The following is a 16809-nucleotide window of genomic DNA, read 5'->3' on the forward strand; positions in this document are numbered from 1 at the left end:
CCACGGGGCGTGGCCAGGGCGGAACGCTCCTCCCCCGGAACCCCCGCGTGCTCTGCCGCGTTTCCCGCCCGCTCCCCCGGAGGGGACCCCATTGGCGGCAGGACCGCGCGGGCGGGAGGCCGGAAGTGGCGGGGCCGCCATGGCGGCGCCCGGAGCGCCCGGGCCCGGCCCGGCCGCCGCCGCCTTTGGCACGGTGCTGATGGCGGCCCGGGCCGAGCTGGCCGCGCCCTGCCGCCTGCTGCCCGCCGCCGCCGCCGGCGCCGCGCTCCGCCTGCAGCTCAGCGTCACACCGGGAGCCGAAGGGCGGCGCCGCTTCCGCCTGGCGCTGCGGCGGGCGGAGGCGGGGGGCGGCGCGGTGAGGGGAAGGGGAGGGGGCGGGGGAGGGGCCCGGGGGGCGCCCCGGGGGTCGGGGGGAGGGGAGGGGGCGGGGAAATGGGGGGGGTACGGGGGTGAGGCCCGAGAGACCGGAGGGAACCGGGGGGAACCGAGATTGTCCCCCGGGATTGTCCCCATAGGAGTGACCCGAGATTTTCCCCCCTGGGATTGTCCCCCGGGATTGCCTCCCCTGAGGGGCCCGGGGGGGTCCCTGGGAGGTCCCGGGGTTTGGGGAGTCCCGGGAGGTTTGGGAAGGATGGGAACTCCCGGGATTGTCCCGTGTCACCCCCAGCCAGGGATTAGTGACAGGGACAGGGACAGTGAGGGGCTCAGGGCACCCCAAAAGTGAGCAGAACGCTTCCAAAGTGGCCAGGGGTACCCTGAGGGTGATCTGAGGGCACCCAAAGTGCCCCAAGGGTGACCAGGGCACTCAAAGGGGTGACCAGGGGACCCCAGGGGTGACCAGGCTGTCCCAGTGGGTCCCGAGCCTGTGGTGACCTCATGGTGACCCCAGACCTGTCCCATCTCTGTCCCCTCCTGTCTCTGTCCCTGTCCCATCCTCATCCCTGTCCCATCCCTGTCCTATCCTCATCCCTGTCCCCATCCCTGTCCATGTCCTTGTCACTGTCTCTGTCCCATCACTGTCCCTATCCCTGTCCCATTCTTGTCCCATCCCCATCCCTGTCCCCTCCTGTCCCCATCTCTCTCCCTGACCCCTGTGTCCCTGTCCCCCCTGTCCCCACTGTCCCTGTTCCTCTCCCCCATCCCTGTCCCATCCTTGTCCTTGTCCCATCCCTGTCCCTTCCTGTCCCCATCTCTGTCCCCATCTCTCTCCCTATCCCCTGTGTCCCTGTCCCTTCCTGTCCCCATCCCTGTCCCCATCTCCATCCCTGTCCCATCCCTGTGCCCTCCTGTCCCTGTCCCCATCCCTGTCCCCCGTGTCCCTGTTGTCCCCAGCCCCTGGCAGAGTGTGACCTGCGGGACGTGTCCTACCGCGTGTGCGGCCCCGCCAGCCACGAGCTGCAGCTGCCAGCGCCAGGGACACCATTGGGGACAGCAGGGACACCAGCAGGGACACTGGGGACAGCGGGGACATCGGGGACAGCGGCACAGGAGGCGGTGGCGCTGCGGTTCCCCGAGGAGCGCGAGGCCCAGCAGTGGTGGACGGTGCTGAGCAGCTCCCTCAGGGAGGCACGCAGAGGTGGGACAGGGATATGGGGACACTGGGGACATTGGGGACATTGAGGGGACATTGGGGACATTGGGGGGACATTGGGGACACGGTGCTGAGCAGCTCCCTCAGGGAGGCACGCAGAGGTGGGACAGGGATATGGGGACACTGGGGACATTGGGGACACTGGAGACAGTGGGGACACTGTGGGGACATTGAGGACACTGAGGGGACATTGAGGACACTGAGGGGACATGGGGGCATTGGGGACACTGAGGGGACATGGGGACATTGGGGACACTGGGGGGACTGGGGACACTGGGGGGACTGGGGACACTGGGGACATTGGGGACACTGGGGTCATTGGGGACACTGGGGGGACATGGGGATATTGGGGACAGTGGGGGGACATGGGGATATTGGGGACAGTGGGGGACATTTGGGACACAGTGCTGTGCAGCTCCATCAGGGAGGCACAGGGAGATGGGACCTTGGGGACACTGGGGGGACATTGAGGACACTGGGGGGACACTGGGGACAATGGGGACATCGGGGACAGTAGTGACAGCAGGAACAGCAGTGACAGCAGTGACAGCCCCATCCCCCCTGTGCTCCCATAGCTGCCGAGGGTGACACGGGGACATCCCTGGTGCCAGCCACGGGGACATCCCTGGTGCCACCACCCACGGGGACATCTCTGGTGCCACCCGCCGAGGGGCCCGAGCAGGACGTGGAGGAGGCACAGATCCTGGAGCTGGCACAGACAGGTGACACGGGGACTGGATGGGACACGTCAGGGACATGCTGGGGACACCCTGGCCTGGCCTGGGGGGTGGGACACATCAGGGCCACCTGAGCCTGTCCCCAAGTGCCACCTGTGCAGGGATAGGGTGGGACAGCCCTTCCCATGGGGACATTCCCTGAAATCCCCCCAGAACCTCCCCTGGGGTCACCTCCTGTCCCCACGGTGTCCCCATGGTGTCCCCATGGTGTCCCTGGGGCTGGGGGTGCCACCCAGCAGTGTCCCCCTGGTGTCCCCATTCCCACTCTGAGGGGTTATGGGTGTCACCCCCAGTGTCCCCTGTGTGTCCCCATGCTTGCTCTGGGTGCCATCCCCGTGTCCCTGTGTGTCCCTGTGTGTCCCCATGCTTGCTCTGGGTGCCATCCCCATGTCCCTGTGTGTCCCCATGCCCGCTCTGGGTGCCATCCCCGTGTCCCCATGTCCCCAGAGGAGCTGGCCCTGCGGCTGGCCGAGGCGGTGGCATTTGGTGACGAGGCGGTGGCGGCGCAGAGCGCGGTGGCTGTCTCTGGGTGCCATCCCCATGTCCCCTGTGTGTCCCCATGCCCGCTCTGGGTGCCATCCCCGTGTCCCTGTGTGCCCCTGTGTGTCCCCATGCTTGCTCTGGGTGCCATCCCCGTGTCCCTGTGTGTCCCCATGCTTGCTCTGGGTGCCATCCCCGTGTCCCCATGTCCCCAGAGGAGCTGGCCCTGCGGCTGGCCGAGGCGGTGGCATTTGGTGACGAGGCGGTGGCGGCGCAGAGCGCGGTGGCGCTGGCCCGGCGGCACGCGGAGCTGAGCGTGAGCCTGCGCCACAGGGACCCCGGGGGCCACGTCAGGTGGGCAGCCTGCCTTCATCATTGTCATCCTCATCCCCGTCCTCTGCCTTCCTCATCATCATCATCCTTGTCATTGTCATCCTTATCCCCGTTCTCTGCCTTTCTCATCACCCTCATCCCCGTGCTCTGCCTTTCTCACCGTCCTCATCCTCTGCCTTCCTCATCATCATCATCATCCTCATCATTGTCATCCTCATCCCTGTCCTCTGCCCCTGCCTTCCTCATCCTCGTCACCCTCATCTCCGTTCTCTGCCTTTCTCATCCTCATCATCATCTTAATCATTGTCATCCTCATCCCCATCCTCTGCCTCTGCCTTGCTCATCCTCATGATCTTCAACATCCTTATCCCCGTTCTCTGCCTTCCTTATCGTCATCATCCTCATCCTCTGCCTTTCTCATTCTCATCATCCTCATCCCCGTGCTCTGCCTTCCTCAGCAGCATCATTGTTATCGTCATTGTCATCCTCATCCCCGTTCTCTGCCTTCCTCATCCTCGTCACCCTCATCATGCTCATCCCCATGCTCTGCCTTCCTCATCAGCATCATCTTCATCATCCTCATCCCTGTCCTCTGCCCCTGCTTTCCTCATCCTCATCATCCTCATCGCCCTCATCCCCATACTCTGCCTTTCTCAGCATCATCATCATCCTCATCATTGTCATCTTCATCCCTGTCTTCTTCCTCTGCCTTTCTCATCCTCATCATCTTCATCATTGTCACTCTCATCCCTATCCTCTGTCTTCCTCCCCATCATCACTCTCATCATCCTCATCCTCGTCCCCATTCTCTGCCCCTGCCTTCCTCGTCATTCCCATCCTCTGCCTTCCCCAGCAGCATCATCATCCTCATCCCCACCCACTGCCTTTCTCATCCTCGTCATCATCACCCCTGTTATCATCTTCATCCTCATTCTCTGCCCCTGCCTTCCTCATCAACATCATCCCGTTACCTCCCTTGTTCCTGGCATGCCAAACCCCAATCCCAATCCCCAAACCCCAATCCCAACCCCCAATCCCAATCCCATTATCTCTGCCCATTCCCAGCATGCCGTACCCCAACCCCAATCCCCAATCCCAAACCTCACATCCCATAATCTCTCCCCATTCCCAGCATGCTGTACCCCACACCCCAAACCCCACACCCCATATCCTACATCCCAGCCCCCAATCCCAACCCCAATCCCAATCCCATTATGTCTCTCCCCCATTTCCAGCATGCTGTACCCACACCCCAAACCCCAATCCCCACACCCCAAATCCCATGTGTCCCATATATCCCACTATGTCTCTCCCCGTTCCCAACATGCTGTACCCCAAACCCCACACCCTAAACCCCAATCTCATATATCCCGTATATCCCATCTATCCCAAATATCCCATCTATCCCATATATCCCATATATCCCACTGTCTCTCCCCCTGGTTCCTAGCATGCCATACCGACACCACAAACCCCAAACCCCAATCCCATATATCCCATATATCCCCTATTCCTATATATGCCATACTTCCTATATATCCTATCTATCCCATATACCCCATATGTCCCGTGTACCCCATATGTCCCGTGTACCCCATGTATCCCATCTATCCCATCTATCCCATTATCTCTCCCCCGTTCCCAGCATGCTGTACCCACACCCCAAATCCCATCTATCCCATCTATCCCACTGTCTCTCCCCCTGGTTCCCAGCATGCCGTACCCCACGCCCCATATCCTGCATCCCAAACCCCAATCCCATATATCCCAAATATTCTCTATCCCCTATACCCCAAAGATGCCATACCTCCCATCTATCCCATATACCTCATCTATCCCATATATCTCATATATCCCATATATTCCATATATCCCATGTATCCCGTACGCTCCATATATCCCGTATACCCCATATATCCCACATATTCCATCTATCCCATATACCTCATATATCCCATATATTCCATATATCCGGTATACCCCATTTATCCCGTATACCCCATATATCCCATATATCCCATTATCTCGCCCCCATTCCTAGCATGCTGTACCCACACCCCAAATCCCATCTATCCCATCTATCCCATCTATCCCATCTATCCCACTGTCTCTCCCCCTGGTTCCCAGCATGCCTTACCCCACGCCCCATATCTTACATCCCAAACCCCAATCCCATATATCCTAAATATCCTTTATCCCCTATATCCCACATATGCCATACCTCCCATCTATCCCATCTATCCCATATATCCCATCTATCTCATATATCCCATATATATCATATATCCCATATATCCTGTATACCCCATATATCCCGTATACCCCATATATCCCACATATTCCTCGTATCCTTTATATCCCACTGTCTCTCCCCCTGGTTCCCAGCATGCCGTGCCCACACCCCAAACCCCAATCCCATATCCCACACCCCATATCCCAATCCCAAACCGAAATCCCAAACCCCAATCCCTATCCCATCCATCCCGTCTATCCAATGTATCCCATCTATCCCATCTATCCCCTATATCCCATATGTCCCGTTATCTTTCCCCCTGTTTCCCAGCATGGCGGTGGGGGTGGAGGACGCCACGTCCTCGGCCAGCATCACCCTGCGGGTGCAGCCCCACGTCACCATCGGCACCCTCAAGGAGCAGGTACGGACACCTGGGGACACCTGGGGACACCTGGGGTCAGCTGGGGTCACCTGGAGGGAATGGGGTCACCTGGGAGCCGGGCCAGCCCCTGCTCTGTGGGACCAGGATCCCTGGGAGTCACCTGGGATTTTACCTGGAATCTCACCTGGGGTTTTACCTGGGATCCCACCTGGGATCTCCCCTGGGATCTGACCCAGAGCTCACCTGGGATCCCACCTGGGATCTCTCCCAGGATCTCACCTGGGGTCTCACCTGGGGTTTTTCCTGGGATCCCACCTGGGATCTCACCTGGGATCTGACCCAGGGTTCACCTGGGGTCTCACCTGGGGTTTTACCTGGGATCCCATCTGAGATCTCCCGTGGATCTTACCCAGGGCCCACCTGAGGCTCACCTGGAGTTCCCCTGGGATCTCCCCTGAGGTTTTTGCCTGGGGGCTCACCTGGGATCTCCTCAGGACGTCCCCTGGGATTTTCCCCAGGCTCTCCCCAGGATCTCCCCCAGTATCTGCCCAGGGCTTCCCCAGGATCTCCCTGGGATCTCCCAGGATTTCTCCAGGTTCCCTCAGGATCTCACATGAGATCCCTGCCAATCCCTTGTGATCCCTGATCCCCCAGATGTTCCATGAGTACGGGTTCCCCCTTGATCCTCCCTGATCCCATAGGTTCCCCCCTGATCCCCAGGTGTTCCGCGAGTACAGGTTCCCCCTGTGCCCCCAATCCCATAGGATCATGTCCCCCTAGGTGTTCTGGGTGTACGGGTTCCCTGATCCCATAGGATCCCCCTGATCCCATAGGATCCCCCTTTTCCCCCCAGGTGTTCCGCGAGTACGGGTTCCCCTGATCCCCCCAATCCTATAGGATCCCCCTGATCCCATAGGATCCCCCCTGTCCCTGCAGGTGTTCCGCGAGTACGGGTTCCCCTGATCCCTCCAATCCTATAGGATCCCCCTGATCCCCTGGATCCCCCAGATCCCACAGGATCCCCCTTTTCCCCCCAGGTGTTCCGCGAGTACGGCTTTCCCCCTTCAGCGCAGCGCTGGATCATCGGGCAGAGCCTGTGCCGGGACGGGCGCAGCCTGGCCTCCTACGGCATCCGCCGCGACGGCGACCCCGCCTTCCTCTTCCTCCTCTCGGCACGAGCGGCGCTGGAACCGGCACCGGCAGCGGGAGCAGCACCGGGAGCGGGAGCAGCACCGGGAGCGGCCTCGGGAGTGGGAGCGGCCCCGGGAGCGGCCCCGGCCCCGGCGGGCCCCGAGCGGCAGCGGGAGCTGCAGGCGCAGGAGCTGCTGCGCGCCGCGGGGCTGCACGGGGACGGGGACGGACACGGGGACGGAGCACCTGGGGCAGGTACGGGGATGGGGACGGGGATGGCGCACCTGGGGCAGGTACAGGGATGGACACGGGGATGGTGACGGGGATGGCGCACCTGGGGCAGGTATGGGGATGGACACGGGGATGGGGACGGGGACGGAGCACCTGGGGCAGGTACAGGGATGGGGATGGGAATGGAGCACCTGGGGCAGGTACAGGGATGGGGATGGGAATGGAGCACCTGGGGCAGGTACGGGGATGGGGACGGGGACGGAGCACCTGGGGCAGGTACAGGGATGGACACGGGGATGGTGACGGGGATGGCGCACCTGGGGCAGGTACGGGGATGGGGATGGGAATGGAGCACCTGGGGCAGGTACGGGGATGGTGACGGGGATGGCGCACCTGGGGCAGGTACAGGGATGGGGATGGGAATGGAGCACCTGGGGCAGGTACGGGGATGGGGACAGGGACGGAGCACCTGGGGCAGGTACGGGGATGGACACAGGGATGGTGACGGGGATGGCGCACCTGGGGCAGGTATGGGGATGGAGCACCTGGGGCAGGTACGGGGATGGACACAGGGATGGAGCACCTGGGGCAGGTACGGGGATGGAGCCTTCATCAGCAGCAGCCTCGGCCTGCTTCTTCCTCAGCATCATTCTCAGCCTCCTCCTGCTGCTGCTCCTTCCTCATCATCCTGCCCCTTCGTCACCATCCTCAGCCTGCTGCTGCTCTTGCTCCTTCATCCTCATCCTCATCCTGCTCCTTCTTCACCATCTGCAGCTTGCTGCTACTCCTGCTCCATCCTCAGCATCATCAGTCTTCGTGCTCATCATCATCCTCAGCCTACTCCTTCCTCACCATTCTCAGCCTGCTGCTGCTCCTGTTCTTTCCTCATCATTCTCATCATTCTCAGCCTGCTCCTTCCTCACCATCCTCAGCCTGCTCCTTCCTCACCATCCTCAGCCTGCTGCTGCTCCTTCTCCTTCATCCTATTCTGCATCCTCATCGTCATCCTTATGCTCATCCTCATCCTCATCCTCATCCTGCTCTTTCATCCTCATCCTCCTGCTCCTTCTTCACCATCTTCAGCTTGCTGCTGCTCCTGCTGCTTCCTCAGCATCCTCATCCTGCTCCTTCTTCAGCATCGTCAGCCTTCTCCTTTCTCATCATCATTCTCAGCCTGCCCCTTCCTCATCATCATCAGGCTGCTGCTGCTGCTCCTGTTCCTTCCTCATCATCCTCACCGTTCTCAGTCTGCTCCTTCCTCACCATCCTCAGCCTGCTGCTCCTGCTCCTTCTTCATCTTGCTCCTTCCTTATCCTGCTCCTTCATCATCCTGCTCTTGCTGCTGCTCTTTCTTCATCATCCTCATTTCTGCTACTTCTGCTCCTGCTCCTTCCTCATCATCCTCAGCCTGCTCCTTCCTCATCATTCTCATCCTGCTGCTCCTGCTCCTTCCTCATCCTGCTCCTTTATCTTCCTGCTCTTGCTTATTTCTCCTCATGCTGCTCTTGCTCTTGCTTCTTCTTTGTCATCCTCATTCCTGCTACTCCTGCTCCTGCTTGTTTCTCATCCTGCTGCTCCTGCACTTTCCTCACCTGGCTCAGGTACGGCTGACAGAGCCTTCTTCATCATCACCAGCCTGTTCCTTCCTTCTCACCCTCATCCTACTCTTGCTCCTCTTGTTTCCTCATCCTGCTCTTCCTCCTCATCCTCACACTGTTCCTGCTTGTTTTTCATAATCCTGTTCCTTCTTCATCATCATCCTCCTCCTCCTCCGCCAGCTCCTGTTCTTTCCTTCTCCTTCTTTCTCCTTCTCTTCTCCTGCATCTCCTTCCTCCCATTCCCTCCCCCATCCCTCTCCAGTCCTCCCTATTCCCAGTCCCATTCCCAGTCCCATTCCCTCTCCCTGTCTCTCCCGTTCTCATTCCCGTTCCCATTCCCATTCCCTTTCCCATTCCCTTTCCCATTCCCTTTCCCGTTCCCTGTCCCGTTCCCAGTCCCATTCCCAGTCCCATTCCCGTTCCCATTCCCTGTCCCGGTCCCGGTCCCGTTCCGGGTCAGTGCCAGCCCGTGCCGTGTCCGTCTGTCCCCAGGCCGTGTCCCCGAGGAGCCCCCGGAGCGGATGGACATCGGGGACATCCGGGATCACCTGGACTCGCTGCAGCTCTGGGACAGCGCCGGGGCCCCGCCCACGGGCCCTGAGCCCCGCCCACCCTCACCTGAGCAGGTACGGGGCAGGGGGGGTCCTGCCCTGATCCCAGTCCCACAGGCCCTGAGCCCTGCCCTCCCTCACCTGAGCAGGTCTGGGGGTACCTGATCCCAATCCCTGATCCTGATCCAAATCCCTGATACCAATCCCAATCCCTGATCCTGATCCAAATCCCTGATACCAATCCCAATTCCTGATCCCAATCTCACAGGCCCTGAGCCCCACCCACCCTCACCTGAGCAGGTACGGGGCGGGGGGGGCCTGCCCTGATCCCTGATTCCCATCCCACTGCCCCTGAGCCCTGCCCTCCCTCACCTGAGCAGGTACAGGGGTACCTAATCCCCATCCCTGATCCTGATCCCCATCCCTGATCCCCATCCCTGATCCTGATCCCTATCCCTGATCCCAATCCCTGATCCTGATCCTGATCCCCATCCCTGATCCTGATCCCCATCCCTGATCCCCATCCCTGATCCCCATCCCTGATCCTGATTCCAATCCCTGATCCTGATCCTGATCCCTGATCCTGATCCTGATCCCAATCCCACGGCCCCTGAGCCCCACCCACCCTCACCTGAGCAGGTACAGGGGTACCTGATCCCCATCCCTGATCCCCATCCCTGATCCTGATCCCCATCCCTGATCCCAATCCCTGATCCTGATCCTGATCCCTGATCCTGATCCTGATCCTGATCCTGATCCCCATCCCTGATCCTGATCCCAATCCCACGGCCCCTGAGCCCCACCCACCCTCACCTGAGCAGGTACAGGGTCCTGTCCTGATCCTGATCCTGATCCTGATCCCCATCCCTGATCCTGATCCCAATCCCACGGCCCCTGAGCCCCACCCACCCTCACCTGAGCAGGTACAGGGTCCTGTCCTGATCCTGATCCCTGATCCCTGATCCCCATCCCTGATCCCAATCCCTGATCCCATTCCTTGATCCAGATCCCAATCCCTGATCCCAGTCCCAGTGTTTCAGTGTGGACACAGCCCCCGAGCACTGCCCAGCCCCACCCGCCCTGGCTGTGAGATGTGCCCCGTTCCCAATCCCAATCCCAATCCCAATAATTCCCAATCCCAATAATCCCATTGCAGGGCTGGCCATGTCCCCAGTGCATGTTCCTGAACAAGCCCACCCGCCCAGGCTGTGAGATGTGCCCCGTTCCCAATCCCAATAATCCCAATAATTCCCGATCCCGTTCCAGGGCTGGCCGTGTCCCCAGTGCACGTTCCTGAACAAGCCCACCCGCCCTGGCTGTGAGATATGCCCTGTTCCCAATCCAAATAATCCAAATAATCCCAATAATCCTGTTCCAGGGCTGGCCGTGCCCGCAGTGCACATTCCTGAACAAGCCCACCCGCCCTGGCTGTGAGATGTACTCTGTTCCCAGTCCCAATAATTCTCAATCCCAATCCCGTTCCAGGGCTGGCCGTGTCCCCAGTGCACGTTCCTGAACAAGCCCACCCGCCCTGGCTGTGAGATGTGCAGCGCCCCCCGGCCCGAGGGGTACCGAGTGCCCGGGGGGCACCGCCCCGACCCCGCCGAGCTGCGGCGGCTGCAGAGGGAGCGCGACGGGACCCGGCAGTGCCAGCAGGTACTGTGGGATCAATGGGATCAATCAATGGGATATGGGATCGATGGGATCAATCAATGGGATCTATGGGATCAATGGGATCAATCAATGGGATCTATGGGATCAATCAATGGGATATGAGATCAGCGTGATGGGACCCGGCAGTGGCAGCAGGTACTCTGGGATCCATGGGATCAATGAATGGGATATGGGATCAGCACGACGGGACGCGGCAGTGCCAGCAGATACTGTGGGATCAATCAACGGGATCCATGGGATCAATCAGTGGGATATGGGATCAGTGTGACGGGACGCGGCAGTGCCAGCAGGTATGGGATCAATGGGATCAATCAATGGGATCAATGGGATCAATCAATCAATGGGATCAATCAATGGGATCAATGGGATCAATCAATGGGATATGGGATCAGTGCGACGGGACCCGGCAGTGCCAGCAGATATGGGATCTATGGGATCAATCAATGGGATCAATCAATGGGATCAATGGGATCAATCAATGGGATATGGGATCAGCGCGACGGGACCTGGCAGTGCCAGCAGGTATGGGATCAATGGGATCAATCAATGGGATCAATGGGATCAATCAATGGGATCAATCAATGGGATCAATGGGATCAATCAATGGGATCAATGGGTTCAATCAATGGGATCAATCAATGGGATCAATGGGATCAATCAATGGGATATGGGATCAGTGCGACGGGACCCTGCAGTGCCAGCAGATATGGGATCTATGGGATCAATCAATGGGATCAATCAATGGGATCAATGGGATCAATCAATGGGATCAATCAATGGGATCTATGGGATCAATCAATGGGATATGGGATCAGCGCGACGGGACCTGGCAGTGCCAGCAGGTATGGGGGCTATGGGGTCAGTGGCTGCTGCTCCCATTTTCCTGTTTTTCCTGAGTTTTTCCCCCATTTTTCCCGGGTTTTTTTTTCTCCATTTTTCCCGGTTTTTTCCTGGTTTTCCCATTGTCTTTCAATTTTTCCCATTTTATCCGTTTTTGTCCCCATTCCCAGGCGCTGGAGGCGGAGCGGCAGCGGAACCTGGCGCAGCTGCTGCTCCCATTTTCCCATTTTCCCCGGGCTTTTTCCCCATTTTTCGCGGATTTTTTCCCCATTTTTTCCCCGATTTTCCCCGTTTTTTCCATTTTTCTCATTTTTCCCATTTTCCCGGTTCTTGTCCCCAGGCTCTGGAGGCGGAGCGGCAGCGGAACCTGGCGCAGCTGCTGCAGGCGGAGGAGGCGGGGCTGGTGCTGAACCCGGAGCCGCTCGAGTGCGGGATCTGCCTGCAGGAGGTGCCGGCGGGCCGGGCCGTGCTGCTGCGCGACTGCCTGCACAGCTTCTGCCGGTATCGGGGCCGGGATACACCTGGGATACACCTGGGATACACCTGGGATAGACTGGGATACACCTGGGCACACCTGGGGCACACCTGGGTACACGGGGATACACCTGGGCACACGGGGATACACCTGGGATAGACTGGGATAGACCCGGCGGGCCGGGCCGTGCTGCTGCGGGACTGCCTGCACAGCTTCTGCCGGTACCGCGCACCTGGGATACACCTGGGCACACCTGGGATATACCTGGGCACACCTGGGGCACACCTGGGTACACGGGGATACACCTGGGCACACGGGGATACACCTGGGATAGACTGGGATAGACCCGGCGGGCCGGGCCGTGCTGCTGCGGGACTGCCTGCACAGCTTCTGCCGGTACCGCGCACCTGGGATACACCTGGGCACACCTGGGATACACCTGGCATAGACTGGGATACACCTGGATACACCTGGGATAGAATGGGATACAGCTGGGATACACCTGGGCACACCTGAGATAGACATGGGATACACCTAGGATACAGCTGGCATAGACTGGGATACACCTGGGCACACCCGGGATACACCTGAGCACACCTGGGGACACCGGGGATAAACCTGGGCACAGCTGGGATAGACTGGGGTACATGGGGATATGCCAGGATACACCTGGGCACACCTGGACACACCTGGGATACATCTGGGATACAGCTGGGCACACCTGGGCAACACAGGGATACACCTTGGCACACCTGGGCCCACCTGGGATTGACTGGGATACACCAAGATATACCTGGGCACACCTGGGATACAGCTGGGATACACCCAGATATACCTGTGATAGACTGGGATACACCTGGCACACCTTGCATACACTTGGGATATACCAGGACACACCTGGGCACACCTGGGAGACACGGGGATACACCTGGACACACCTGGGATAGACCTGGGATAGACCCGGGTGCACCTGGAATAGACCTGGGATACACCTGGGCACAACTGGATACACCTGGGTACAGCTGGGATAGACTGGGATATACCTGGGACAGACCAGGACACAGCTGGGATACACCTGGGCACACCTGGGACACCCCCAGCATCACTGACTCCATACCAGTGACCATCCCTGGGTCCCTGACCCCCCCATTGTCCCCCCGGTGTCCCCAGGGAGTGCCTGCGGCAGGTGATCAACTTCAGCGAGGAGCCGGTGGTGGCCTGTCCCTTCCGCGATGTCACCTACGCCTGTGGCAGCCACCTGCAGGAGCGCGAGATCCGCGCCGTGAGCACCGGGGGGACAGGGGGGACACCGGGGGGGACAGGGGACACCGGGGGTGACCAGGGTGACAGAGGGGTCTGGGGGGGTCACAGCCACCCCCGCACGGGGGGCTCCCAGGGGACCGGGCTGTCCCCTTGGGTAGGGTTGGGGTCCCCATGGGTGGGTGACGGTGGGTGACAGTGACTCAGGGGTCCCAGTGCCACCCCTGGTGCAGGGACTGGTGACACGAGGGTCCCCATGGGTGGGTGACAGTGACTCTGGGGGTCCCAACGCCACCTCCCCTGATGTCCCCGTGTCCTGGCTGCTGTCCCCCGAGGAGCACGTGCAGGGATTGGTGACCTGGAGGTCCCCATGGGTGGGTGACAGTGACTCTGGGGTCCCAATGCCATCCCCCCAATGTCTCCGATGTCCCCGATGTCCCCGTGTCCCCAGCTGCTGTCCCCCGAGGAGCACGCACGGTTCCTGGCGTGGGGCCTGGTGCTGGCTCAGGGGTACCAATGCCATGTCCCCAATGTCCCCAATGTCCCCGATGTCCCCGATGTCCCTGTGTCCCCAGTTACTGTCCCCCGAGGAGCATGCACGGTTCCTGGCCCGCGGGCTGGCCCTGGATGGGTGACAGTGACTCAGGGGTCCCAATGCCACCCCTGGTGCAGGGACTGGTGACACGAGGGTCCCCATGGGTGGGTGACAGTGACTCTGGGGGTTTCAATGTCCCCAATGTCCCCAGCTGCTGTCCCCCGAGGAGCACGCGCGGTTCCTGGCCTGCGGGCTGGCCCTGGCTCAGGGGTTCCAATGATGCCAATGCCATCCCCCCCAATGTCCCTGCTGTCCCCAATGTCCCCAATGTCCCCAATGTCCCCAGCTGCTGTCCCCCGAGGAGCACGCGCGGTTCCTGGCCCGCGGGCTGGCGCTGGCTCAGGGGTCCCAATGCCATGTCCCCAGTGTCTCCAATGTCCCCAATGTCCCCAGCTGCTGTCCCCCGAGGAGCACGCGCGGTTCCTGGCCCGCGGGCTGGCCCTGGCTCAGGGTGGATGATGGTGACTCAGGGGATCCCATGGGTGGGTGACAGTGACTCGGGGGTCCCAATGCCATCCCCCCGATGTCCCCAATGTCCCCAGCTGCTGTCCCCCGAGGAGCACGCGCGGTTCCTGGCCCGCGGGCTGGCGCTGGCTCAGGGGTCCCAATGATCCCAATGCCATCCCCCCCAATGTCCCTGCTGTCCCCAGTGTCCCCAATGTCCCCAATGTCCCCAGCTGCTGTCCCCCGAGGAGCACGCGCGGTTCCTGGCCCGCGGGCTGGCGCTGGCCGAGCGCCGCAGCCGGAACAGTTTCCACTGCCGGGGCCGGGACTGCCCGGGCTGGTGCTTCTACGAGGACGCGGTGAACGAGTTCCCGTGCCCGGTGTGCGGGGCCCTCAACTGCCTCCTGTGCAAGGTCGGACCGGGGGGGTCCCTGGGGGGGTTCCGGGGGGTTCTGGGGGTCCCGAGCTCACCCCCGGCCCCCCCAGGCCATCCACGAGGGGCAGAACTGCCGCCAGTACCAGGACGAGCTGCAGCTGCGGGCGCTGCACGACGCGGCCGCGCGCCAGACGCGGGACATGCTGCAGGTGGGTCTGGGGGCTTCGGGGGGCACTGGGGGGCCCGGGATGTGCTGCAGGTGGGTCTGGGGGCTTCGGGGGGCACTGGGGGGTCCGGGACATGCTGCAGGTGGGTCTGGGGGCTTCGGGGGGCACTGGGGGGTCCGGGATGTGCTGCAGGTGGGTCTGGGGGCTTCGGGGGGCACTGGGGGGTCCGGGACATGCTGCAGGTGGGTCTGGGGGCACCGGGGGGCATTGGGGGGTCCGGGATGTGCTGCAGGTGGGTCTGGGGGCTTCGGGGGGCACTGGGGGGTCCGGGATGTGCTGCAGGTGGGTCTGGGGGCTTCGGGGGGCACTGGGGGGTCCGGGATGTGCTGCAGGTGGGTCTGGGGGCTTCGGGGGGCATTGGGAGGTATGGACATGCTGCAGGTGGGTCTGGGGGCTTCAGGGGGCACTGGGGGCTCCAGGAGATGCTGCAGGTGGGTCTGGGGGCTTCGGGGGGCATTAGGGGGTCCGGGATGTGCTGCAGGTGGGTCTGGGGGCACCGGGGGGCTTTGGGGGCTCCAGGAGATGCTGCAGGTGGGTCTGGGGGCTTTGGGGGGCACTGGGGGGTCCGGGATGTGCTGCAGGTGGGTCTGGGGGCTTTGGGGGGCACTGGGGGGCCCAGGACATGCTGTAGGTGGGTCTGGGGGCACTGGGGTGTCAAGGACATGCTGCAGGTGGGTCTGGGGGCACCGGGGGGCTTTGGGGGCTCCAGGAGATGCTGCAGGTGGGTCTGGGGGCTTTGGGGGGCACTGGGGGGTCCGGGACATGCTGTAGGTGGGTCTGGGGGCTTTGGGGGGCACTGGGGGGTCCGGGATGTGCTGCAGGTGGGTCTGGGGGCTTCGGGGGGCATTGGGGGGGTCCCCGCTGCCCTGACCCCCCGCGGACCCCTCCCCAGACGCTGGTGCAGCGCGGCGAGGCCATGCACTGCCCCACGTGCCGCATCGTGGTGCAGAAGAAGGACGGCTGCGACTGGATCCGCTGCACCGTGTGCCAGACCGAGATCTGCTGGGTCACCAAGGGACCCCGATGGGGGCCGGGGGTGAGGGGGGCTCTGGGGGGGTGAGGGGGGTCCGGGGGGGTCCTTGGGGGGGTCCTGAGATGAGGAGGGGTCACCAAGGGCTGTCCTGGGGGGTCTCGGAGTGATGGGGGACACCAGGGTGAGGGGGGGGACAGAGAGGGACCCCAGGGTGACCCCAGGGGACACAGGGTGACCCCAGGGTGAGGAGGGGACACAGAGTGACCCCAGGGTGACCCCAGAGTGACCCCAGGGTGACCCCAGCTGTCCCTGCCCTGTCCCCGCAGGGCCCCGGTGACACCAGTGGCGGCTGTCGCTGCAACGTCAACGGGCAGAGGTGCCACCCCCGGTGCCAGAACTGCCACTGACCCCCCCGGGGACACCGAGGGACAGACAGACAGACAAAGGACAGAGCTGGCACCGGGCCAGAGACGCCTGAGGGCTCCAGGAGGGGCCACGTCCAGCAGGGATGGAGAGAGAGGACACAGGGACAGACGGACAGATGGACACACGGACGGAGCCAGGATGGACACACGGACAGGATGGACACACGGACAGGATGGACACACGGAGAGATGGACACATGGACAGAGCCAGGATGGACACACGGAGAGATGGACACATGGACAGAGCCAGGAT

The 16809-nt window shown here is 61.6% G+C and overlaps 1 protein-coding gene and 1 long non-coding RNA gene across 3 annotated transcripts; both read left to right on the top strand.

The window, feature by feature from the left end:
* Positions 1-139: 139 nt before the first annotated feature.
* Positions 140-16677, top strand: SHARPIN (SHANK associated RH domain interactor). The gene is made up of 16 exons (XM_054293886.1): positions 140-355; positions 1333-1378; positions 1463-1576; positions 2167-2313; positions 2776-2843; positions 3026-3162; positions 5705-5795; positions 6794-7142; positions 9209-9342; positions 10753-10923; positions 12122-12282; positions 13427-13538; positions 14789-14968; positions 15042-15140; positions 16051-16194; positions 16458-16677. Exons 1-16 carry the CDS (start codon positions 140-142, stop codon positions 16536-16538), a joined length of 2250 nt encoding a protein of 749 aa, XP_054149861.1. The 3' UTR covers positions 16539-16677.
* LOC128949097 (uncharacterized) lies at positions 7037-10695 on the top strand. 2 transcript variants are annotated; one of them, XR_008484183.1, is made up of 3 exons: positions 7037-7142; positions 9209-9342; positions 10646-10695. It is a non-coding gene; the product is annotated as an uncharacterized LOC128949097 (long non-coding RNA). The 2 variants fall into 2 exon arrangements; XR_008484184.1 differs by lacking the exon at positions 10646-10695 and adding an exon at positions 10424-10486.
* Positions 16678-16809: the final 132 nt, after the last annotated feature.

The sequence above is a fragment of the Melozone crissalis genome, unplaced genomic scaffold (genome assembly GCF_028551555.1).
Source record: "Melozone crissalis strain CALT ecotype California unplaced genomic scaffold, PUWL_Pcris_2 ptg000195l_1, whole genome shotgun sequence".
NCBI classification, from domain to species: Eukaryota; Metazoa; Chordata; class Aves; order Passeriformes; family Passerellidae; genus Melozone; species Melozone crissalis.

What these genes read in the sequence shown, in the direction of transcription:
- SHARPIN (XM_054293886.1), top strand. Translation starts at nt 140, where the DNA reads ATGGCGGCGCCCGGAGCGCCCGGGCCCGGCCCGGCCGCCGCCGCCTTT. An exon ending in CGGAGGCGGGGGGCGGCGCG is followed by an intron (nt 356 to 1,332) that starts GTGAGGGGAAGG and finishes TGTTGTCCCCAG; the next exon opens with CCCCTGGCAGAGTGTGACCT. An exon ending in TCAACTGCCTCCTGTGCAAG is followed by an intron (nt 14,969 to 15,041) that starts GTCGGACCGGGG and finishes CGGCCCCCCCAG; the next exon opens with GCCATCCACGAGGGGCAGAA.